Below are 27,436 nucleotides of genomic sequence, written 5' to 3' on the forward strand. Positions count from 1 at the left end.
TCATTAGGCCTGGTGCTTTTCCTTTAATTAATTTACATCAAAAGATTTTGTAAAAAGATCATTATTCGGCTTACACGGCCGATGTTATAGCAAACATCTAACATAGCTAATTTACATCGCACCGAAATAATGCTTGCACAATGAAATTCTTGAAATTTCCGGCCTCACCATATAAAGCTACTCTAAGTCACAATATTCTTGTGGTTTGAGGTATGTTAATTGAAGATGGCTCTCCGCAGCAGGGCTCATTACAATTAAAGAATTTAATTGTGTAAGCACCGTTTTCACGCGGAGTGAACTGCACAACTTAGATATTTGTCACATTATATAAATATATATAGCTCGTATTGTAGCGTTTTAGGTTATTATAATTATACTAGCAGTTATCCACGGTTTTGCAAGCAATTTCAAAGGTTTTGCACCAGTATTAGTAGTTCTGGTTCGAGTTAATTATATTTTTGTCGCGTTTACCGTCTTACCACGATCAAGAAAATTAGTTAAAAAGTGTATATTTATGAGCATTGCAATTTAATCCAGTCTTAGTATTTTTTTATCCATAGTTGATTTTGCCTTGTTTACCGATCAAGAAAATATATATATCAGAGAAGCCTATTTCTGTCAAAATACAACTAAAATGGATCTTATAACAGTCTTCTAATTTATAGTAAGAGTTAGATAGCAACTTTATATTTATAATACTTAATATTTGCTAAAACTGTACAGTTAAAAATATATTAACATTGACACTATTAATTTACGTGTTTATTTTGTATTTTTTATAAATCAAAATATGTTTTTAATTATTTTACAGCATTTAGAGCTGGAATTGGTATATTAGTTCAAAAGCACAACTAATAAAAGGTTCATCTAGCATAGTTATTGCCAACTGCTTCAAAGAAAGGCCTCGGTGCCAACTTCTGACCATCTTATGTTTTAGAACATATTCTAAAGACATTTACGTGTTTGTTTCTTAATGAAGTGAGAAATATTTTTAATATTTTACAAACTTTAGAGCTGGAATTTGTACACTAGTTCAAAAGCACAGTCCAGTGAACTTTCATCTAGCGTAGGTCTTGGCTAGGTCTGAGAACCCTAAATACCTAGTTCCTTTTAGATGTATGTATAAACGTCAACAGAGCACTTATGCTAAAAGCTCCTCAATACTTTAGCAGCCTCAAATATAAAGTTTTTCTAATATAAACAGTTTAGCAGTACTCAGATAATCGTAAGAACCAGGCTTTCTAATTCTAGGATGTTCCAGAAGTATTGTTGTGTAAATTGTAAGGCTTTCAGGCACTAGGAGTCTGTAAGTTTCAAAACATTGGCTCCTCTTTAACGTTTTACGTGCCTAATGTACTCCTAAAAATCTAAAATATTATGTTTGGTGCGAGTATGTTATTCATTTTAGTAAGGTTTACCAACTTGTTATTGAAATATCTCAAGTATTTAGAGTGCTATTACGCCTACTTACTGGGTTACAAACTCCAGAATAGAACGCCGAGCTGTAGAGCAGGAGATCGAAGCTTCTTTCGAACTTCTATTTAAATTACCTTGGGACATTTTCAAATATTTCATGATAAGAATTTCCTCAGCTCAGCTTATATTACTTTATCCGCATAACAGCGGCCTCTATTCCGGACGCGGGGACGAACTTTTGACAGTAGAACAAATTAGTACAAGAACTCGTGGTCTGTGCTATCGAACACATTTCCAAATGTTCGATTTGGATTTAAACTCACTTTCAGAATGTATAGCATGCTGCTCTTGGTTGTGATTCAAATTTATACTTCTACCTTTCTCGTAAGACGAGATACCTAGAGTAGTCATAATAAACCCTGAATATTACATTTTTATGGGCGGAACACTCTCGTCTAAGTATTGATTAAGCTGTTTGAAAACCATTAAGATTAACTGAAGTATTTCCCCCCTTACATTAGTATATTATTCATGACAGTGTAATAATGTTTAGATCAGTAACTTAAATTATGTCTGCTTTGAAAATTTTCCTCTTCATCCGTCCAACCTCAAGCAAAGACGTTGGAACCTCGCGGTTCCCTACACTGTTCAAACATTATATTTAAAGGCTAAATTTTAAACCGTATAACTGGCTCAAAGTAGTCTTGACTTCAGTGATTACCATTGATCGCTCATCACAAAATAATCTGTTTGTTTTCGTCAGGGCCGAAACTCCATAATTTTCTAAACTAAATAAAACGGAAACCTCTTTTCTAACGGTAAGACATAATGAGGTAAGATTTCAAACCTGAGAGTGAGAGTCTTGTACTGTATCGACTTATTCTGTTTGATGAGATCCTCGCAAAGGGCAATGGTCACGAGGGTTAAAGGAAGCCGGTTTCTCCTTAAAATGAATGTTTAAAATTTCATTCCTGAGATTAATACAACAATTTTCAGTATTCATTGTAATCTTTTTATCAGTGTATATATTTACGTTTTTAAAGAAACTATATTCTTCTTAACGTTGTGTACATAAGAACATAATTAGCATTACTTTCATTTACATTAATCCACTGGCGTAACCCCTGTTGATTTAAGCAGATTTCATATTAGATCAGTTTTAAATTTAATACCCTGAATTATACAATGTTTATAATGCCAAAACCAATTCTGACATAACAACTTTTAACATCTGAAATCAAGTGTTGTTTTAAAATCTGTAATAATTTTTTTAAATTGCTTATACAGTGTTATTAAATAGTTTCTCTTTGTTTGATACTAGTATTTCAAAAAAATCATAGTTCACACACATCGCAACTGGTGTTTACATTCCGCTTATATCTAATTCTCTTTACCACAAATCTAATGTGTAAAAATAAGATTAAAAATTAAATTGCTGCAAAATAACAGTCGGGCATAATAAATAAAAACTGAATTACTAATTATTTTGTATGCATGAAAGAAATACGTGGCATGAGCTAACCCAGCCATTGGGTGGTGAAGACGAAATACAGTTATTTCTCCTACTTTGGAAGTTTAATGAAATTATTTGGTTTTAATTTTAATAAATAGAATCACTTTGCTTGCTGAGCAATCCCAATACTGTTTTCTGATATTTCTCCACCCATCCAGCAACTGCGTTATGAGTTGATAACTTGTTTATTCACCTAGAAATAACAATATTCTTAACCTCAGGTGCTTCATAGAAGTAACTTCATTTTATTCACACCACAAATTATAAATACGTAAACACAATAAATTGTAGTAATCAGTGACGATTTTGGTTATGTCTAAATACGTAAGTTGCATTTTTATAAAATATCCAAGAGAACATAAAATCTAGGTCCATAATTTTACAGTAGTATAACTCGATAAATAATACAGAATGATAAAAAATGTGTTGATCTATGGGCAATAGCCAGTTAAGAAATTACCGAAACAAAAGATACCTTTGTAATAATAGAATATGAAATGATGCAATTTAGAGGCTTTTAAATCTATACGCCTATAATAGGGCCGAAGTTATGGTCAACAATGCAGACAGAATATTTTATAATGTAGATATCTGAAGTGACACCTTAATGACAGGTGTTTTGTAATAAAAAAAGGTTTATTAAGTTAGTATGTAAATCTTCGAGTAAACCTCTTTCTCATAATAGTCTACTTTAATTTCACTAAATATATGACATTAAGTGCGTTTCTTTGTTTCATGAGTACGTTTATGCTAGATTCTGTGATAGTAAATTAAACATTTATAATTGAAAACAGATTTAAATGTCATGCCCACAGTTAATTTTAATTGGAATGCTGAGTTTCGTAGCACATTTTATTTAATTATCAAAGTAAGGTAAGCAAAAACTCTGGAAGTATGAGAGGAATATCTTTATGGATATCTTAGTTTGTACAAACGGCACTAATACGTGATCAATTTATAAGGTGTTTTTGTTTAATTATTTCTCACATATTTCCAGTAATGATTCACTATCACAAAATAATATCGCAAATCGTAAAATAGTTTAGATTTATTGCATAATTCTTTTAAATATAAAAGAATAAGTGTATGTAAGAAAGAGGAGCCCTGATATAGTTTTTAAGCATCATACATTTTAAGTTGTTTCAAAAGAATATTCATGTTTATGAAATTATTTAAATTGAATGTAGTTAAATAATGCTAGTAACATCATGACGTCCTGCTCGAAAGCTCAGTCAACCTTAATTATTTTATGTCATTGGTAGTGTAGTAATCGATAAATACAATCGGTACTTGTTAATGTAGAAATCTTATGTTCTATTTTTCCATTATTTATGTTTTTGATCAGTTTTTGTAACATTTGATTTGGAATTTGCATGTTTAAAAAAATAGTTGTCTAGTAAAACGATGACCTCGGCTATACAAGTTTTTACTAAATATTCAACTGTGTGTAATATGTTATAGTCAGGTTTTTGTTATAAAACGTGATAGACACAAATATAGACGGAATACAACAAACATGAAATATAATATGTTTATTTGATAATTGTTCATCTCCAAACTATACCAGGAATTATCCAACCTAATTTCTCCAACATTCTAAACTGAAAGACATAATTACTTAAATATCCACGTAATATTTTTAATATTGCGAATTCAATTGATTGCAATATATCTTTATGAGCGGTTCATCCATTGAACTGCACATAACCATTGTTAAAAGTCGCATTCATGTGTAATAATGAGTTAATAACTTGTGTAAAATGCCAAACGCCATAAAATATGTAAATAACGCTTCTAACTGTAGTTATAACTGTATATTTCGCAACAATTGCTTTTTCACAAGATGTTGAAGAATATATATCCTGAGGAATCTAACATACAAAACCATTATCTATAGATAATAAAAAATAATCCGGTTAAGATGTAACATATATTGCAAATGTTTTTCATCTTATTTAAGGTATTTTATATATATATATATATATATATATATATATATATATATATAATTATTATGTATATATATAATTATTATTAAACTTGTAAAACAAGTACGTGAAAGTCTGACACATTTTATGCAATTTTAACACATTTTTACTGACTTCTTATTAACTGGACAAATCACTACCAACGAAATGTAACAACCTAATATTTTGTTACATATGAAATAACTTTTTATATATTATTTTATAACAAACTTGTTATATAAATATTAAATAACTAATGATAAAAACAACATGTCATCTTATTATAACATTTATGAATACTAATACCGATACAATAGTACTTACTGATACAACACTAATCGTTAGCCTAAAGAACCTATACCAGTAAATTAAATCTGTAGAGTTCCTTGGGACAACGAACCTATTTTCACAATTTAAAGAAGTTAAACAAATAGGGTCGTTGGGTCAACGAGCCAGTGGAGCAATCGAACCTTTATATCATAATAAAGAAGGCCGTTGGGCCAACAATCAGTGGAGTAATCGAACCGTTCTCGCTCCAGCCCGCAAAAACCACACTGAGGGGAAGTTTCACCCAGATAAATTTTAAATAGCGCGTATTTACATTAGTATTTGATTCTGAACCTTATCAATACGAACGAATGGTATGTTCATGTTAACTGTAGTGTTATCTAGTGAAACACACTTCGATCTGTATTCGGTTTTCTACGTAGTATTATACTCATAGTGTTGTTCAATAATCTGATGTTTCTCATTGGTCCCTGCACTTTTGTCATGGTTGATTGATTACATTTATTTAGATAATGTGTATTTATTCTGGTTAAAGCTGTATGGCCAAACTGCTGAAGGCAATAGGTAAACAGATCAACAACTTTAACGGAACACCCATGGTTAAATCAATTAATTACGTATTTCTTTTTTTATATGAGGGATACAAGTGTGCGGGTTCTAAAACATGAACGTGTGCTGTTTGAATTTCAAAAGCTGAGGACAGAGAACACTCAATAACTGACTTAACGTCTACGAGATTTAACACTTTAAGTCACTATCAAAAACAAATATAAAAACCCATGCGTACATATACATCACATAACGTTACAAGGTCAAATGGTATGTCATTGAAATGCCAGTTAACAACAAAAGTTTTAATAACAACATAACAACAAGACGGCTACTTTTCTTTGTGTTCTTTAAATAATTATAATGTTATGCCTATGCCTCTTGATCATATAAAATGTGTAGCTAAATTAATTTTCCTTTGTACCCATTCTTGTCTTCTATTTCAAAGTTCATTTTTGTTTGGAGAATTTAACACGTTCTTATCGGTAACGTGGACCATTGGCTGCTGTCTCAGGTTACCATTCTACTAGATCTTATTTTTGATTATCCCTCGAAATATATATTAGTAACGTAAATTATTTCATCAAAACAATCTTTGAAAGTAGTAAAGATCAAATCAAAATTATAGAACATTTTTGAAATATTCATTAGATATACGATTTTATAAACAAAACCAAACGTGATAATTTACAAATGGACAATATCCCAACAAAAATTTGGTTGCCTCACAAATGTACTGCAAAGAGGTAAAAACCATAATACGGAAAACCCCATAATTATAACAAAATGTTTAGTTTAACCAACCGTGTATTTTTAAGGTATCAAATCATTGACTATAGTATTATTAACTACAAAAAATTAGTAAGAATGCAAAGGATTATCTGGAACTGCGGAAAGTTAGTTAGGAGTACGGAAAAACTAAAGCCTTCAAACTACGAATTTTACTCTAGTAGTTCAAATCATCAGTATTATTTAGTAATATTCTACGTATTAATTCATTCTACTTTTCATCATACAAAGTGATGTTATAATTTTTAAATTATTTTCTGTTTGCTTAGTAAAGTCTAAATTAAAGTTTTCAGGATGGGACATAACTGCAACTGCTACTTATGAGTTACCAACTGCGAGTATGAGGTGTCCGTGTCATGTCACCCGTTCGCCCGCCGCTCCCTCCCCCTCATATCGAGCGTATGAGTGAGAGGAGAGGGGAAGTAAGGCCATTATTGACCAGGGCCGCGCGCGCTCTCTCGCTCTTCCTCCCTCTTCCTCTGACAGCAGTCACAACACGTGGTATCTCAGTCAGTCTCGCCATGGCCGTCGACTGGCTGCGTTCGTTCTTTGGCGAGCGCCTGGTGAGGCCCTGTTCGGTCGCCGGCGATCCTGAAGACTTCTGCCCGGTGGACATCCTGGTAACCGAGAAACCCGTGGACGAGTCTCGCGTCATCGGGGTTTACTTCCGCGCTCTGACGGACCTCGACTCAGAAGATCCCTCGGTCAAGCCGCTTCTGGACCTCTACAACTCCGTCAACTCTGGAGGTTCTCGACTGGAGGTGGTGCAGGTGTTCATCCCCCCGTGGGTCGGGTTCCGCCAGTGTGGAGATCCCGATCTGCCCCGGATGTTCCGCCAGTCTTACATCGGAGTCCCATGGTACACCATGCCTATCGACGATGAGGTTAAGTGGGTAAGCATGCACCGGCTATCATATCACATTCGTAACAAGTTATTTGATTATTTCTTAAGTTATTTAACTTAAGTTTTTTCTTAATCCTTCGTATTGGAGATAAAAATAAGACTGAATTAAATTAAGAGCGCATCAAGTAAGCGGCGTGTTTTAAAATACGCTTAAACTGTGATAACGAATAAGACTACGAGAGTACCTGTTAAGCGTCCACACACTCTGAGCACATTTACTTTAATGTAAATGTATAATACAAAAGTTAGTCGAGAATCACAGTTACAAAACTTACAAAATTCATCAAATTTAAGAAATTAAACCAAATTGTAAAGCATTATTATATATTTCACTTTTTGTTTTAAAGTTCAAGGAAAGTTTATTGTAACATTCCACGGAAAGGTTTAGGAAATAAAGTAAATCTATTTACTATTCCAAAGCTCAGTATCAAACCACCTCGTTTCATAAGAGTTCAGCAAACTGTGAGTGTTCCAAGTAATGTAAGTATGCATTTGAAAACATTCACAGATCCTTTATTTAAGTTTAAAAAGGTTCGTTGACTTTATTAGTGAAGCAGGCGCTGCAGTGAACACCGCAACACTCCACTACGGCAACAGCATTGCGATAAATTCAAGCGTAAATATTTACAACTGCGCTAGGGTACACCTCTGCACGCCTCTCACTCCACGTCCCTACACTCTTCGTTACCCACAATCTCTCGTTCGTACTGTAAAATAAAATATTTTGGATGCGATTGAACATTTACTGTGTATTAATATTATGTATACTTCATACACAATTCTTTAAGAATGTAAAACGGTCTAACGAGTGGATAAAAATATCCTTTTAGCGCGAAGACAATGTTTACCTTTAGAAGATGTATAATTACTACTAAAAACTAAAATTACCTTTACAGATGAGAAAAAACAGTATTTAAAATCCATCTATGACTTTTGTTATCCTTATATTCGGACAGTTACCTATCGATGGTTCGGATTCCATATGAATTTCAAATGTACTTACAGAAAAAGTTATATTAAACCTCATGGTACAATTTTAAATCTTGAAACATGTAAACTGTTGATCATTGACTTAGGCGGCCGGGATCATAACTAGCAATCAGTTTGGTTACCGCGTCAAAATATTACTTACACAATGAGATTATTAAAACATTTGACTATATCTGTCTTAGAAATTGAACTTCATCTCACTTTAAACGTTAACGGTTCGAAAGAATTAAGCACGTTTTAAGTTCGATTTGTAGTATGTATAAGTTATGTTTTTCATGCTTAAATGTTTTATTGGTAACATTTTGAGGTTTTCATTAATAATCTGAACACAATTTGAAACCTTAATGCATAATTTGGATGCCAATGTTACCAATAAAAGATCATACTAATAACTCCGGTAAGTTGGTACCGCGTACAGGAGAGATAAGTAAAATACAGGATCAGACCTATTCTGAGGTGATTCGGATATGTTTAAACTTAGTTCTGGGGTGCAGGCGACCAAATACGAGGACTGGTGATTGGATATCGGGTATAGGATTGGATAATAATAGGATCAGACCACCATCGATCTGTCCCGGATCATAAATTAAAATTTGGTTCTCTATTCTTGTGCTGGCCACCAAAACACCAGAGCTGGTCATTGATTGAGTGTTAATACTTGGATGCCGGGAATAGGAGAGATTATCTTATCTTATCATATCATCTTATCATATCATCTTGTCTTATCATAGCATCTTATCTTATCGGGAGTAGGGATGATGTAACAGACCAAAACAGATGTGACTTGGATTCTACAGTTAGTTACTATTTGATTCCTTATTCTGTATAATTATTTGGCTCACTAATGAGTTTTGTTCAGAAACTGTAGCATTCTGAGGAATAAACACTTTAGAAAAAACGGTAAACAAATCACCTCATCCTGTAGGAATCGTGTTTTAATGTGTTGTGTGTGTGTGTGTTTTCATTCGTAATACTTAGGATGTATATTTTATAGTAAAGACAGGCAGAAATGTAAATATTTTCATACAACAGATCAGTGGATTAATGAAGTCAATGTGTTTGTACTGTGTGAATAATTGTTCAATTATTTTAAAATTATAAAATGATATTTACATTTTTGTTTGTTTAGTAAGACTGGGTTGATAAATACTTTAATGCATGACTTACATACAAGAGGTTGAGCTCGGCTGAAGAGAAGTGGAGCTGCCGAGGCGTTTCTCGGCAAACCCGGAGCCAGCGGCATCCCGAACTTTGACCCGGGATATTCCAACGGTAATTAAAAAGCCGCCTTCATCGAGATCGGATCAGTTCCGCAGAGGCGAGCGCGGCACGACAGCGACACGGGGGAGGATGCGGATAATGACTTAAAAGGTTTCCCGGCAACGTAGTGACAAAGTTCTGTCTACGCTAATACGTAGCGCAGCTCGTTACTGTACGTGCAATACCACTCTATCATTTAATTTAGTCTCTTGTCTTGGATTCCTCTTGCACCATAATTAAAACTGAAATACAAAGGTCTTGTTTTACATGAATGCTTCGTGATCTCAGCACAGATAAGGAAACTGTGTTGCATCAGAAAAAGCAATGTTAATGAGAAGAATGACCCCATGCCGTTACACATTGACATAAGAGTTTCAAATAACCTTAACCTTACCATTCATTTAAAGAATCTTGAATAAAAGTTTGAAGGTTTTAATAGTGAAAAATATAATGGCAAATTTAGGATTTATTTACAACTAATGATGTGGTTCAATATATTTTACAATATTTGTTTTAAGGTAACTGAAACTTTTTATTATAACCTTTCTTGTTGTGACTGTTAAGAAAGAGAAAAACGGAATTAATGCTACTTACAAACTATTGTATATTTTTATTTATGAAAATTAAAGGGTGGTTAAAAGTATAGAAGTAAAGTACGGGTGGTTTGAATGGTATATTTCGATAAGATAACATGCCATCGAAAATGTGCCATCGTTAATTTTACAAATACAAAGAAGAAGGACAAGACGTTTCAACACTACATTTTAAGGATCGCAATCTATCATCTTCCTCAAGTGTCAAAAAACCTTGAAAGATAAGATTACGTACTTTTACATAACTACATAAACGATGGCAAATGTATGAAAACCTGTTATGCTATCAAACTATCCATCGTCAGTAATAAACTGCAAAAAATTATATTTAGGTTTCAAACAAATAGATATTTGCCATTGATACCTGTTGACATCTGAGTTAAACCCAATACATCACCAAGGATGATGCTGCCGGCGAGCCAGAAGTAGATACCGGACAATTTTCGAAATGATTTTCAAAGTAAGTTTTTGATTTTGCAACATACTTGTAAGTGCCTGCAGTACTTGAGACATGAGAGGCCAAACAAACCTCGCTTGGTAGTCAGCCAGGTATCCCTTTCCATTACGTTAGTATTAATTTTGCTACCGACAATTTTCTTAATACAAAGAAACGCTAAATACAACATTAAAGAAACGTTAAATTTCATGTTGTGGCGTAAAATGTATTTCCTCCGAATTAATTACACAAGTAAATGCACAGATCAACAACTAAATATAAAAGGCACATTTCTGGTCCTTAATAAATAAGCTATACAGATAAGTACAGGTATTATTGACGTGAAGATAGTCAATGGCATCGTGATTATAACTGAAATGTTTTAAAGGTGTTGTGCTAGGAGTCACCCTCAACTGGTCTGAAATAGCACACATTGTTTATGTCTTCGCCTGTCAACTGTAAGCCATGGCTTAGATCTTGGCTTTATTAGATCATTATCAGAGAGAGACACTGTGGGTCTGAGCGGCGCGGCGTGACGCTAGGCTGTCGTTGTTTAAAATACAGATGAAACCGATAATGTTGTGGTTTTCTATTTTTACTATTATAATTAATTATCAGATGGAGAATAAAAATAGTCTGTGTCAAGATTTCAAAAGAGACTCTACTTCTTTTGAGCTTCCTTCTTCGGAAAAGAAAACTACGTGGAGTGAAAGTGTTTGAGTTCCTTCAAATTTCCAAATGTTTCTTCAACACGACGTTGTTTAAACTGTTTTAATAAAATAATTTTAAAATTTTAATAAATAAAATTAAACATTTTGAACATCAGATCATGATGAAAATGAATCCTTTCTCACTCGTACGTATGCATGATAGGAATATTTAATTTCTCTTAAGAACATAACTTAAGTCGCACCAGATTGATAGATATCAATGGATAGTTTAAAACCCTGTACGGTATATTAATTCAAACCAAATTTATGTAGGCAAATGATGGTTGGAAAATGTGAACTTTCAAAATAAGGTGAGGACGATTAAATTCATTCTAAAAAAATGTAATCACTGATACATTTTTGAACCTTATTCAGCCCATCCTAATGTTCCACTGTGTGAGGATTTTATAAAACAAAATAAGGTGGAGAATCAGTACAGTACAAGATCGAAAAAACTGATTAAAAGTGCTTCGGACAAAGATAAGGTTTGAACCTGTGCTATCTCTATCTCAAAATCCAGAGTCTAACGTCTTATAACGTGTTTTACAATTACGCTCTTACTATCACATATTTTAACAAAACACTTCATTTTATGTTATGTACCATGTACCCCAGTAGAATGTAGTATGTACACTATCCTAAACGCGCAAATAGAATTCCCTCATGTGTGGTCTAAATATTACGTGAACTGGTATTGTTTATTGCACCTGCAGTACACACAGAGCTAAAGTGAGTGTATTAACATTCAATGTTGATATAAATAAGAGTGGATGAGCAATCATAGTAATATAAAGATGGTTATGATAGGATGATTCTTATTGAATAGACAGAGAATTCAAATTACGGCAACTAAAAGCTAAAATGGTAAGCAATCAAATTATTCATTAGTTTGAAATTCTAATCATGAATTTTGGAATGTTTGTCCATGGTCTGGGAGAAAACTAAATAGTTTATTATAAACATGTAATCAAATAAAAAAGCACATGGAAATTGATATTTAATGTAAATGGATCTATTGAACGAACTTCTGGTTTTATTTAACATACATTATGAGACATGTACATAATTGTTTTACTGATATTAACAATGTTTTAAAACTTTAGATATTACTTCTAAAATTGTGTTTGTTATGGAACTTGATTATTATGATTTAACAATATTGTGGTTCTTTACGTTATATTTTCGTATGTCGTTAATTTGTTTCAAATTGCTAAAATGCCTCTTCTTTATTGATGATTAGTGACTTCATTTGTGGTTTTACAGGTTTTGTTCTTTTTATTGGGTCCAGCATACAAATAAAAAGATTGTATAGCAAATCTCTCTGAGTTATTGTTTATCATTTTCACTCTCCTGGTTTTAGGGTAGTAGACTGAAGACATGACACTCTATTTTTCAACTATAACGTAATTTTAAACCAAGAATAAAAGAAGTGTCAGTTCTCGAGAAGTTACCGCTTTGACAACTTTAACACTTTTAGTTTTCTTCCTTTGGACTAAATAAATGCACTGAAGAGGAGGAGGAAGGCATAACCAATTGTACTAGGAATTGAACTTGATGATTGCGTCAATTGCCAATGAAATTCTTTATTCCAATAGCTTGTACGATGGCGTTCATTGTGTGCCTTTACTCACAAGCAGACATTTCCCAGTTCTGAGCAACATAGAGCCAAGATAGTTAATTAAGATTTACGTCACTTGGCATCTATCTATCTTTTAAGATATAAGTTTAGTTTAGTTTTTTTTTTTACAATATACCGCCAGGCCTTACAGTTATTTTACCACAGGGCTTCTCCTGAATTGCTGTGTAAATTTAGGGGGAAACCAGAGACAGTTATAGAGTCACAGGTGCTGCATGAGTGTAGGGCCCATCTCACGTCCCCTACTCCAGCTCCCCCTCTTTAGTTTTCCGTTCTCTCCTCAGTGCTTGCTTATTTATCACAATTGGTTTACTTGCTGAATACAAAATCTAGCCTGGTGTAATTAGGGAAATGTTCGTTATTATCTTTTTTTAATAAATCACTTAGTAACTACCTGCCATGCAAATTGGATGTCGCCGAACCTAGAAAAGAAACTTATTATTGTAAATATAATATGATTCTAATTTGATGATATTTAGAATCATAAAGACATCTACGATGTGAGTTTTTCCAAATTCTAAACGTTTTGGAAAACTCCAAGATCATCAGTGTTTAATATGATTTTTGTATACATTTAAACAGGAAGAGCGGAACAGAAGTACTGGAATGATCGATATTATACAATTTATTATTATGGATATTGTCCTCGATGGGCGGTATATAGTTTACTAATGTTGTAAGAGGTTATGTTAGTTGTCAAAACAGTGTTATTAATATTCCGTATAAAAAAAGTAAAAGATAAGTAATTTCAATCTTTATATACATATTTTTTTAGACAAATGAAAAGACGATATTCAGTATAGGAAGTTCAAGACCGACTTGAGCCCTAAAAAGGGGTTCTCTACAGTATACAAAACTCAAATTCCGATCTCTTAACCTATGAATTTTGTTTTAAAAAATATGGCAGAAATTTGGCTAAGTTTTATTCACGGGTTTTGGCGGCGAAGAAACATCCATAGTATTTCTCCCTTATTGTGTTACATCCCACTTACATCCCAGATTTCCCGGGTTTGAATTTTGGAACTGCATTGAACATACAAGGAGAGTAGATTAAATGTTGTTTTGTGAATGGTAACGTTTTATTACAAGGCTTAACAACACTGAAAGACTTTACAATACAGAATTACAAATTCGATTTCAAACAAGGCAAGTGATGCGTACCGTCTGATTTAGTTAAAATTTTTGGTTGAATTCGATAAATCTACTAATAACAATGAGATTGATATTGGGACAAAGTTACTACGCCAGAAGGAATTTACCGACAGTCGTCATCGTCAGAGTCATCAGCGATCGATATCAGCGTCAGCCAACTAGATACACTATTATTTACTGGAAACTTTTAATTAATTGGCGAATCATTGATTTTGTATGAATCTAATGCTAAAAAATATGATATAAAAATAAATTATTTGTTATTTTAACCCTTAGATACCTTTCTTAATATATATTTTACTACCTATTTCACAAGAACTAGATGGAAATCGGCTCTCGTCTACTTTATCCAATGTACATATGAGTATTTTTGTCACTGTATGCACAGCGTATAGTGAAGTGGTTTATTGCATGTACATATAGTATATTTTATTCGTGTGTTTGTTGTTACTAATTATTGCCACTACTTGATTTAAAGGTATTTCACAGTGACGTTTTATAGTATTTCATGTTGTTTTATTATTTTTACACACAATGTTGAATGAAATAGGCTATCGTGCTAGATAGCTAGATAGGCACGATCGGCTAGATCGTGCTGGTGTTTATTTCTATCACAGATTTTAAAAGTGATTTTATGCTGGTTATTGTTTCCACCACACGATTAAGGTATTTAATTTATGTTGGTGTTTGTTTCACCACACAATTCATGTTAGGTTGTTCAGACTTTTCATGTTAGGTTTGTTTCTACCACACAATAGCTATGTATTTCGTAGTAGTGTTTGTTGCCACTGCCACCACACAATTCATGTTAGGTTGTTCAGACTTTTCATGTTAGGTTTGTTTCTACCACACAATAGCTATGTATTTCGTAGTAGTGTTTGTTGCCACTGCCACCACACAATTTCCAGGTATTTCATGTTAGTGTTTGTTCCACCACACATCTTGTTGGTGTTTGTTGCTACTACTTGGACGTTGCGTGGATGTACACCTTACCCCAATCAATACTATTTTCAATTAAAGTTCCTCCCCCTGCGATCGCTCCCCCAGCCATAAATCTTGAGTTATCACGCCCGCAACCCCGCCTGTCTCGCTCCGCCGCGGATCTGCTCTCACCTCGCCCTGGCCCCCCTCGCTTACGGCCTCGTCGGAAAAAGAATGTGGAATCAGCCATTTTATACTTTTGTTTCTATATTCTTGTAGCTAAAGTTTTTTATGCATTTTAATCAACGATTCCGTCCTGACGTAAGTATTTGACTAGACGGCTTCCTCAAAATTTGCTTAATTATTTTAATAACGACATTAAACGTGTACGCTTATATGTACCCAGAACAATTTTCTCTTCGTATAGTTATTCATCCATTTAAAATACACAAACTGTTGTATGATCCTAAATTTACATCCTTAACCCATTAGAAATAGACTGTAAATAAAAGCTAGTTTTTGTTTAAAACATTTCTTTTTACTTTTTTTTCAACCCTGCATCCATCGAATCCTCCACGCCTGTGCTCGTGGTGTTCCCTATCAGACCCTCCCCCAAGTATGTTCTGCCATTTTGTGTTCATGTTGTACCATGTTATTAATCACAATGTTTTCGTCATTTTTGTTTTATGTCTGGTGCTAGATTACTATGTAACGCAAACATGTACCGAGAAGAAACACAGTATGTAACAATGCTACGATTAGTATAAATTATCTCTGATAAGTTATTTCTGATTCTCATTCTTACCCATACTATATTTCATAGCTAAAATCACGTAGTTTACTATAGTACGAGATATATCAATGCAACCCTGGGTTGTGGAACGCTGTGTTCATATGTAACGGAAGAATAAAGTTAGTGGTGGGATAATCTATTGAATTCAACAATCGAGTGATCGTTACTGCTCATATTTACTTCTCATCTGTTTTAATGAGGCGTTTACCTTCACAATTTCAATTAACACGTGGTTACATTATGGCACAGAACGTGAGTAAAATATATATGTATATCAAAATAAGCAGAATATTCGAACACCGAAGAACAAAACGGATTTAAACAACCGGAACGAAGTGAGACATCGTCGCATCGCATCGTCTCATACTGAGGATCAGCTGATATGACAATTTGGCAACGCCGCTAGGTGAGGGGGGAAGTGGGGTGCGGCAACTGCCCATACTGCCACTCTTGCAATAATGTCTCCTACTATAGGATATATGACATATTCTTGATTCCTACGAATTTTTAGTACCTCCTCACACTGCTATCTAAAAAGGGCCTAAACAGGTGAAAGCCACACGGTATTGACTTTGAATCAAATTTATTTAAACCAAACACGTGAAAATAAACAAATAAATGAAAAAAAACAAGTTTTCAATAATGTTCTATTTTAATTAGTGATAGTTTTAACTCCTGGTTATGCAGTAAGATTAAATTACCAGCGTTGCATAAATTACTAACATGAGCGAATAAAGTGGAATGGTTAAACATGTAAGAATCTTTATCTTTCTTCATCATAGTAAACCTTTGTTTATTTATTTTTACATATAATATATACAGTATGTATATTTGTCCTTGGGATGTAATTTGCAATACAACTGATAGATTACATTCTTTTAGTTACAGTTAATGTTATTTGAAATTGGACTGGTCTTATTAGTTGTGGTACTTATAAAAGTTATAGAATTTTGCATGTAGCACGTTTTTCTTCGTAAAAGCGGCAACCTAAAAAGTACCACTTCCACACTGACACTGGTCGTCGGTCGACTTATTTAGTGGTGCCAAAGTCGAAAAGTTAGATCTAGGTTTGATTACATAGTCCATTTATTCCGAATCCTTATTTAAACCAGCTGATAAGAATTCACTGCCCTGTGTCAAACCACGTCGTGGCTATACTGTGGACCATATTAGTCACCGATGCAACCATCGCGCATCGTTTATTAGTGGACTTTTTATATTCACATTTCCCCTAATTTTATTTCTCCATTTTACACATAAAATTTTAATATGCATAATTATTTTGATAACATTAAACTTTGAGACTGTCAATCATAACTTTGATCTCCACCCAGAACCACTTCAATTTTGGTATTTGTATAAGCTTTATATGTAGTTGATTGATACATAATATCTTTTTCAGGTTGTGTATCAATTCCAACGAAAGATATTTTTAATGCCAGATACAATCAAAAGCTTCTGGGGAAAATACTGCTGTTTTTAATTATATTTTCAAAAACTTATACAATGATGATAAAGCTGACGTCAGAGATGAACATTTACAAGTAATAAAAGGCCACTGCAAAAGCTTTTACTTTCAGGATTCAAGCTAAGTGGACAAGTCACTCCAGGGTGTTGAAGAGATTTTTAAATCATGAAGATGACTGATTAAAGAGAGAAATAATGTTTGCTGAGAGGAATATAGCACCAAATACAACTGATAAAACATCGGTCGACCAGATAAGGATTTTGAGGAACTCATTACTGCATAATACAAGTGTGGAAGAATTCACTTTTGCTGCCAGTAGCAGTCGTTTCATAGGCTAAGTGGTAAACGAGATGCCGCTGACTTGGTCAGGAATATATCTGATTCAAAAACAGTTTTAACTGTGAGAAACGCCAAGAAAACACATAGTTCAGAACCCAGAAAACACACTGCTGAAGAAGTCCTCACATTGTTTATAGACGGCCGTTTTACAAAACATTCATACTGCTTATAATGATCAGTATTTATTATTCTTCTTATAAGTAAATCGCTAAGGCAAAATATCTTGTTATCCTTGCTAGGACAAAATTATTGTAATAACATCTGAAAGGGATTAGTTGATCATACTGCTAAATAACAGTTTCTTGAAAATGTGATTGTTAATATTCCAGATAGTAAAAATTTAGAGTTTAGTATAACATGTAAATGGGGTTGTGACGGAATGCACGGACAGTTCGCGTTCAAAGGTTCCTTTCAGATGAGGAGAACGATTCATCTTTATTTTTTATAAGCGGTGTGCCTTTACTACAGAGAAATAATGATACCACTATTTTATGAAATCCTAGGCCAAGCTATACACGACTTTGTAGACCAATTACAATTATTTTTAATCAAGAGAGAAGAAACTATTTTAAAAAGAAGAGGGAAATGTCACAAATCAAGATCACTGAACTAACACCAACAGTAAATCTTAAAAGTAGAATTGTTTCTGTACTCTATTATTTTCACCTACGATGATTGATAGCAAGGCTTTCGGAGCCATTACAGATACCTCTACCAAGTCTTGTGGAATTTGTGGTGCAATACCATTAGAGGTGAACAAGTTAAAAGACACCAAGAACCGCAAAATTGTTGTAACTCGCTACGTGTGAGAACTTTCAACGCTCCACGCTCACATTTCATGTTTGGTGTTTGCTACATGTGTCGTATCGTTTAGACGTTAAGAATTGGCACATTAGGGATTATAAAAAGAAATAATTAATTATATTCAAGATCAACTAAAAACACATGCGGCGTTGTTGGTTGTTGTTAGAAAAACCTCGATATGGCACTACATGCGACGGAAATACTGCTTGAAGGTTTTTCAGTCAATATGAATTAGCATCGACGATCACCGGGATAGATTCAAATATGGATACAGCTAAACTGTGTGTAACCTGTGTAACCGTTACCCTTGGTACAATATGCCTTCTGGCGTGCATTCATGGGACGGACATTGAAGTAACAACGTTGCCCCAATATTTTCAGAAGTAGCTCTTGAGGCTAGAAACAAAGATATCAGAAGATTTCGGGAGTAAAAGAAAAAATCCCGAAAATGTGAAATGACAAACCTCCTACATAGTACATCGTTCTTCACATCAGATCCACTTATAATCATCTATAGCTACGAATCAAGTGTCAAGGCCATAAGAAAACAATATTTGACCTCAAAAAGTTATTACTTGTACAAGAGGTGAACAATCTTCTGATGAGTCTTATAGCGAAAAACATTCTTAAACTAAATATTTTATATCTATGCTTGTGTGGGCGTTATTTAAGTGATGTCATTCTCAAAGGCATTGTAGTCAGCCTCAGAAATTTCTGTGAACGTTTTTATTAGGACTTAAATATTATTAATGTGGTAGTAGTATATATATAATTATAAGTAATTTAGAAATTTCAATAAAAAATACTATAACTGAAATTATTAAATAAATAACTATACATTAAAATATTGAATGTTAGTAAATTAAAGTGTAAATAGCTGGGCATAAAAGATTTAATTCCTTATTTTTTGTTTATGGGTGATAGCCAAACAAACAACATTATTCATTTTGTGCTAAGACATTGCTGGTTACATTCCACCAACGTTACTTTGAGCTTGAAGGTTGAAATAAAGTATGTATTGGTACACAACGCACCTGTTTTCATAATAATTGTGATTTAAATTATCGATGTATTATTCACAGTGCAACTGTTTTGTGCGCTACTTTCCAGTGAAAATATTCGTTGGTTTGCAATTTTGGATTTATTTATAAGATAATTGCCAATCATATAAGGTAAAACTGCGTATAGTTCATTAAAACCATACACTACTCCAACATACCAAATATTTATTAAATCTTTTGGAGCTAATTTTACTAAGCAGACTTTCAACATATACAACTTTGTTCTTAATTATATATGGTGACAACAAGTGCAAAATACAAATCCTATTTTAGAATTAAGACTTTTGCTCTGCTTTTGCATTGGGGAGCATTTTACCCCAATGTGTCGAGAGGGCATTCAACGATTCTTTCAGTTGGGATTAACGAATTTATTATGTCAGCTAAAATATTGGAAAGCTCGAGTTGACTTAGATTAAATTATAAAAGAATATAGAGTAATATTATTTTTATCTAAAATTGTTACGTGTGTATTTAATTTTTGGAACTAAGGAATATCGTAGGTTTTAAAGATGGAACATAATATCAGCTGTATATAGATTTTATAGCGATTAAGTCTATAGTGAAGTTGTTAAATTTATTTCCACAAATACATTATTAGTGTGCCATTAACATAAATGTGTTTCATAGCCAAAAATATCCGCACTAAACCCAAGACAAAAAAACAGAAATTGATCCTCACATTACCTCATATGTGTACTTTCGTCATCGCACACATCCGAGAATAGTAGCAAAAGCACTATCCAACAATGCAGTGCGTTAAGTGCAAACGTTAAGAGCAAATTGTGCTTAGCCACGCCCTATATCGAACACTGAAATTGTGACTTAGTGTTCTTTCCTCGAGCTGGCGGAGGGTAGCCATTAGCTGGTGTTCAAGGGCTTAACGATCTATTCACTCACACACGTAACACCTCCGACGTGAAACGTTTCTCTTTATTCCGTAATAGTTCCGAGATTTTCACTCTTTTCGTTCTCAACTATGATTTAAATATAAAGTTTATTTCACTACTAACTGAGGACCTATGATTAGGAAACTTTCGGATATCACCTGAAGTTCATGCCTCTGTAAAATGTATATACAATATAAGACGGTTTATGTCTTGTATGCCATTCTATAGCTACACAATATGACTAATATTTGCGGATTTTTTAATGAACCGTATACGGACTATATAACTTAGGATACAAAAATTAAACGTTAACACATTTTTATTACGACATTGTTTATTGCAAACAGATAGTTGTGTTCAATTGATTATGTTTTATATGATTAATGGATGGTTTAATTTAATATGGAGAAAGTAGCATAGGAAGGTGAAGCGAAAGAAGAAGGCCAAGAACAAAGCCCAGCTAGTTTCCTCGACGACGCCGAGGGAATGCAGCATAATGCCCAAAAAGAGAACCCAAGGGAAAGTTTTGTCCCGACATAGTCCTCATTACGAGGGCCAATGGCAGAACTTATGCAGACTTCTGAAGGAGAACCAGGCATAAGTGAAGCTGAAGGTCCGAGCAATCAGATAAATAAGGGTGGGTGGTGGTCTGTTGGAGGTCGGCGGTGACCGAAAGAAATGGAATCACTGACGTGCTGCAATGAATCAGGATATCCGGCGATACCTGCACAGTGCGGAGTATAGAAATCAGAGATCTTGAACTCAGAAATCAGAAGTCTAACAACTGTAGAGCAGGGGACGGCCACCACCACAAGGTATCTGGCTATGTATTTACATCAGAGTCTCGGTAATCTCTATACCTCGTAAGGATGTGTAAACAGGTTCACTGTTGTGAATCAGAGAGAACACTCTTTGCCAAAGCTCCCATTAAGGTAGTAGTCACGATTTGCTTCAAGCGCATCGTCTCCGTTATCCTCTTGGCGGACTGCAAAGGGCCGAACAGTAGAGGTTATTTAAGTGCTAATTTGGTGGCACCGTCACAAATGTCATTGGGCTACTTCCATGCGAGTTGCAATACAAGTATCAAAGTATTCAGTTTTTAAATTAATAAACTTGTGGCAGTAAACTATGTTCTTATGTTCTTCCATACAGATAGTAAACGATAGGGTATTTTAGCCCTCCAACTGATAAGATACTCCCAGAATGATACATTGGTTTTTGTCTTTGCGTAGCATATTTTTCAGATATTTTTAAAAATATATGCTAAATGCTAAGTAATAAGTGTTGTACATCAGTGTTTTGTTATAAATCAAAGAGACATGTAAAATAATAAAAATGCGCACTTAAAATAATAAAGGTAGTGAGATAAAGTTGCCGATTTACAAACTTGATTCCTAATCAGTGGCGTAGCTACACCCGGTGCGGAAGTTGGTAGTGTATATATATATATATATATATATTTCTTTTTATTATCTATCACTATAGAATAATACACATTTAACAATTCACGCCAACCAAACACAACACTCTTCACGAAACAAATGAGAAATGTTGCAAATGAAACGTCAAAGACCGCGAGTATGGGACGGAGAATCCCCCACGACAGCGTCAGGCTGTTTTGCGGGAATCCCCGAATTATACATAGAGCTGAGCTGGTGCTAGTGGAGGAATCCCCGAAAAAGAAATCTTCATGCTAGTGATTTATTTTTTTGTACATTGTTCTTAAAGTTGAGAGACCGGGTGGGTGACACCCCGTGCGGCCCGCCCCCGCCGCTCCCCCTTTGCTACGCCACTGTTCCTAATACCCTCCTTATCCTTGTGATATGGATTGCAAGCTAAGGTTACTGGCAATGCCTGAGTTTATCTATTTGAATAAAGCTAGTGAGATTAGGCGCCGGTTTTGAGATTAGGAGACTCTATTCCCGATACCATCAATATACTTGTGAGAGTGATTGTGGACTAGCTTTATTCAAAATCCGACGAGTTATAAGGCGAGCAACAAAGCCAATGTATTATCAATCACACGTTGGGTCGAGTTAGATGATGTTACCGGCCAAGCTGGGGTATTACTAATGTAGCTTTAGCCGATGAGTTTTCAGCAAAGCTGTATTTCCTTCTACTGCTGACACGAACCTTGCAAGACAAGTATGTGCACTAGTAATATGCTCAATGCCGTGACGTCACGTTACGAGTTAAGGTTACTTATCATGGTGTTATATTGAAAGTTATGCGATGAAGCTGACGATACGGAGTATTCCTGGTAAAGCAGTATTTCTAATGAAGATTTGAGACCGGCACGAAGGAAACGCCTGATAAAAACTTTATCTTGAGAAACAGTTTTATTGCATAAAGAATAGGAGAAATATCTTGCCAGTTGTGTAGTGACATTTATTGACAAACTATTCCTCTGAAATATAGCACTGCCATTACGTTAACGATCCAGTAATCAGAGGAGAAAAACGGAGATTAAAGATCAAAGAACAGCTGCATTGTTTAACGGGACTCTGTGTTTGTTAAATGTTAAAGTTCGATGCAGTCTTTATATAATACCCACTCAATTTATTCATTCTACATTCACTTCAATTTCTAACTTTTGTCTCGTTCCTGTTTGTTCTCTTGATATTTAAAAACATTATATTCAGTTTAATTAAAAGAAATGTAAACAAGCATTTGCAAGATTCAAGCAATTTTAAACTCTACTCTTCAAATTAGGTTTATAACAACTGTTGTTACAATTATTACTCAGCGGCTATGTCCCTCTACGTATATTTAATGTGCAACATTTAAGAATTTTAATAACCAATATTGTCACGGTCGTTCAAAATGTAGCTTTCTTTATTTATATATTGTTTTTACTTTCAAAATACTTTCAATTTACATCTGTGATTGGTTTTTTCACGTATCTCCATAATCGTGATGATCCAGTGAGTCGGTTTGGGTTTTGCAAGAACGCAAGAACGTTTTTAAAATTTTGTAATTGATAGATGTGTACCTGGATTTGTATAGAAATGTGTGGAACATTTTTGCTTTTGCGATATTAATAATGAAAACCCCTTATGTTTTAGCGCAAATTTTAAAACAATTATAACTCAATTGTAAACAAATTCTAATGGGCAAGATGAAGAGGAATACAAATTTCTGAAATTTCAATCCCTAGAAAGGTGGAAATTTCATAACACTTAGGCTGAATGAATAATTAAGTAGTAAACCTCACCTACCAGGAGGTAAAGTAATGCAGATTAGTTGATATCCTTGAGAACTGCCATTTTTTTGTTCGTAGGCCATTCAGCTATTAGAACATACATTAATTGACGAAACCCACGTATGTCCATACGATTTTAAGCTCCCTTTTGTCTAGATCATCTCAAAATACTTACTTTTATAAAAAAAACGTTGAAATAATAATACCATAGTATCACCCTTAAGATTTTATTACAATTGTTGTAATAACATTTCATTTTCATTTAAATATCCTTAAAACATCAAAAATAAATTATTGTACACTTTATTAAATTAATAAAAGAGGGGATGTGTCACGCCGACATGATGCCTCGGAGAGTCATATTCCATCAATAGGAGATGGAAGTTAATATTGTAGCACCCAGATGATATTCTTGTTTCCCGTTGCAAATATAGTTCATGACACCATTTTGGGTGTCGTTTCGTTCATAATGAATATGTATTAGGATCTCGTATTCCCCACTCATCAATCATATATGGTTACAAATCCGCAAATGGTGTTGAACTTGCTTAGTTGTCCGTCTACATCTACTAAAATATATATATATATATATATATATATATATATATAATTATATAATATAATTATATATATAAATTGGCTACAGTTTGACCAAGCAGCGAGCACGGTTATGTAATTGGCATTTCCTTTAAAATGCAAAATATCCTACAATCCTCTTACCTATAATAGAGTTTTCAAAAGGTTTTGGGTTTAGAGATTTCGCCAACCCCACGCTTAGGCCTGGGTGTTGTAAAGAGGTAGGACATAAAGCCAAGCCTTGATAATTGACGGATTGGCAGCTGCTAGGTGTCCAGACAATGAGACATGACCGACAAAGGGCGTGCTTGAACGGGCTGTGCTGTTGGGTGTACAGAGTCTCGCGCTCTACGTTACACACTAAATGTAACAATCTCTGTGTTACCATTTTCTCGCACTCCGTTGCACATACTATTATAACTGCCTTCTTATTTTATATATATTAATTTCTCGCGTGTCCAACGGCGTGCACTATACATAAATATCCTATCTTCTTTCAGAGTATCATTTTACTTGTCTACACTAGGTATAACTGGTATATACTGTTGGAGGTCGGCGCTGAACACGTTGAGTCGCTGCTCTCATCTATATACTAGATAAATATATATGATCCCAATTATTTACTGGACTAACTTACTTTATTACATGTAACAAACTTTTCTACTATGTTTGCTATGGCCGTCTTGCGCCGTTTCGCCTCCTGTCTCCGATGGTTTGAAACACCTCTAATAACCTAAATTTAACCTTAATTATTGTTAGTAATTAATTTTGTTCAACTTAATTATTTATTCTATAGCAAATAACATACCTTATTTTTTATGATTTTTATATCAAAATAATTAGACTATTCAGTATTGTGGCATAATTAATGTTGTGCGTGGCCAACAAATTACACAGATTATTTTAGATTTGTATAATATAATAATATATAATAATTGTTCTAAAAATATACAAAATAGTTTATTATTATTAATGGTAACTATTATTATACCGCTGTGCACAACAACTAGAATCGGACTCGTCACCACGCACAAGCCTCTGTGGCTCATATGGGACTAATTTTATGTATATTACGTGTACTATGTTTGTTTGTAAATTTTGAAATAAATTTAATTTTAAATATAAGAATCTTCTCATCTGTAATACAATAATTTTTCGTGTCCAGCTGAAAACCCTATGTATAACAAACAATCTTCCCACCTACCATATAATAATTTCTCGCGCCCAGCAGCATACACTATGTATAAAAACCTACCCATCTTCGTTGTAATCATTCTTCGCGCCTAGTCGCATACGATGTGTATAAAAGCTTTCCGATCTTCGATTTAATCAGTTTCTCCAAAATGAATAGTTTAACCGAGAGATATCCCAACTGAATTTATTATCTATAGATTACAAACACATTTTAATGAGAAATTTAATTACAGATCAAATAATCAAACTTGGAAACTGATATAAACTTAATTGTGTTTTATTTTAGTTTCTCGTGTTCCGCTACACCTGACAAGATACGTCTATGTCCAAAAACATTCTTAAGAAAATGATAAAACGTTTTAGATAGGATTAGTCGCAAATACCGTGAATAAACATACTTCATTCGTTGTTCAACAAATATAAACTAAAATATACGACATAGGCCTCATGTTTTAAAAGTTATTCATCCGTTACACACAATGAGTGGTATTAAGATCACAAAATAAAACAAGAGAGGGAAGTGTAATGTTACGCGACGCACAGCACGGTGTGGGGACTAGGATACGAGTACCGGTGAAGTAACACAAGACTGTACGTAATAACGAAACTGTGAGAGAATGTAACTGAAGACAACCCAGAAACAATGTAAGTCGTGCGAGAACAAAACACAAGACCAAGACCGCTGCCAAGGACAGCAAGGATATAACTCTCCGCAGTGGGACCAGACTGTCAAACGGCCGAACTTGCTGCAGCGCTTGTCACGTGCATTATGCCGCAGTACATCCAACAACTGAAGAAGACGATAGATTCAAATCCACGAAACGTACTGCACTGTCATATGATCCATCGCCTCTAATAAACGTCAAAAAAATTATCATAAACTATTTTTAACTTCTAATGTATTACCGGTACTCTCTCTTAAGCTTTCAAGCCTAAGTTAAAATTATCGTTACGAATAAAAAAAATAATACGGTCAGTCAGAAATCTAAAACCCTAAATTCGAAATGTACCCTTCACAAAATTTAAGGTGATGCAATCAGATGTATATTGGGCTAATTTTAAAAATGTCTGGGTTATAGTCTTTTTGGGTAGCTTTCATGATGGCACAAAATGTATAAAACCATAGGCATTTAACATAGGAAGTTTAAACAATCCAGTAATATGACAGTCTCTTAACTCATGTGTACCTTTAGTTCCAATATTCGAGCAGCAGGGAACATCAGATAGTAGCCGGCGCCTTGTGAAGTCCTGTAGTTGTTGGGTTTATATGGGGTAATAAAGGGCTGTGACTATTTTTAATTACAAAAAAATAAATCCAGCCAAACACAGATCTTACTACCTTAAAATAAAATGTAGATTTTTTAATCTTCAGTTTTAGTCAATTGTTTTATTTTGTATTAAAATGTCCGATACAAAATATTCCGTATATAACAGTGTCCGGTAGCATGTTAACACTCCAAAAAGACTGTTGTAAGACATTGTTTGAGTAACTTATAAGTTCAAATTCTATATTTGATTTATTTCTTTCAATTGAAAGTGTTTAGTTCCGGATGCCAATGTTTTCATAGCTGACCAGTCATAGCTCTTGTGCAAACTAACCGGTCAATTTTAAATTTCACACACGTACTCTCCGTCATGACTTTAATGTAGAGAGTTTGAAAATATTAATTTTTGGTTCCGCGGTTAAAAAACAGTTAGTCTAGTGAACTTGCTTATTTTTATTTTGTCCGTGTGCAAAAACATGCACATTGCTTAAAGACTGACAGAAGCCTCCCATTTTTATCACGCTTGGCATGCATTTAGAAAATATATAATAAAATATTTCAATTTGTAACCTTCCATATTTTTTTTAATTTAAAGGTAAAACTTGGGTTAGCTTACAAATTAGATCCAATAGGATATTTTAGAAGTCTTTATTATTTGAAGTGCGAAAACACGTGCGCACGCCCTACGCGCAAACTCACCGGGGTGTCCCCCTAGTCAGCTAT

General features: G+C 34.0%; 1 protein-coding gene across 1 annotated transcript in view; it reads left to right on the forward strand.

Moving 5' to 3' along the window:
- The first annotated feature begins 6,994 nt into the window (after nucleotides 1-6,994).
- Nucleotides 6,995-27,436, forward strand: part of LOC124369448 (nucleoredoxin-like) — a 59,852-nt gene continuing 39,410 nt past the window's right edge. Inside the window, exon 1 of the mRNA XM_046827454.1 lies at nucleotides 6,995-7,415. Coding sequence (XP_046683410.1) covers nucleotides 7,044-7,415 — 372 coding nt within the window. The 5' untranslated portion in view covers nucleotides 6,995-7,043. The remainder of the gene's footprint in view (nucleotides 7,416-27,436) is intronic.

This window comes from Homalodisca vitripennis, chromosome X (assembly GCF_021130785.1).
Source record: "Homalodisca vitripennis isolate AUS2020 chromosome X, UT_GWSS_2.1, whole genome shotgun sequence".
Taxonomy (NCBI): domain Eukaryota; kingdom Metazoa; phylum Arthropoda; class Insecta; order Hemiptera; family Cicadellidae; genus Homalodisca; species Homalodisca vitripennis.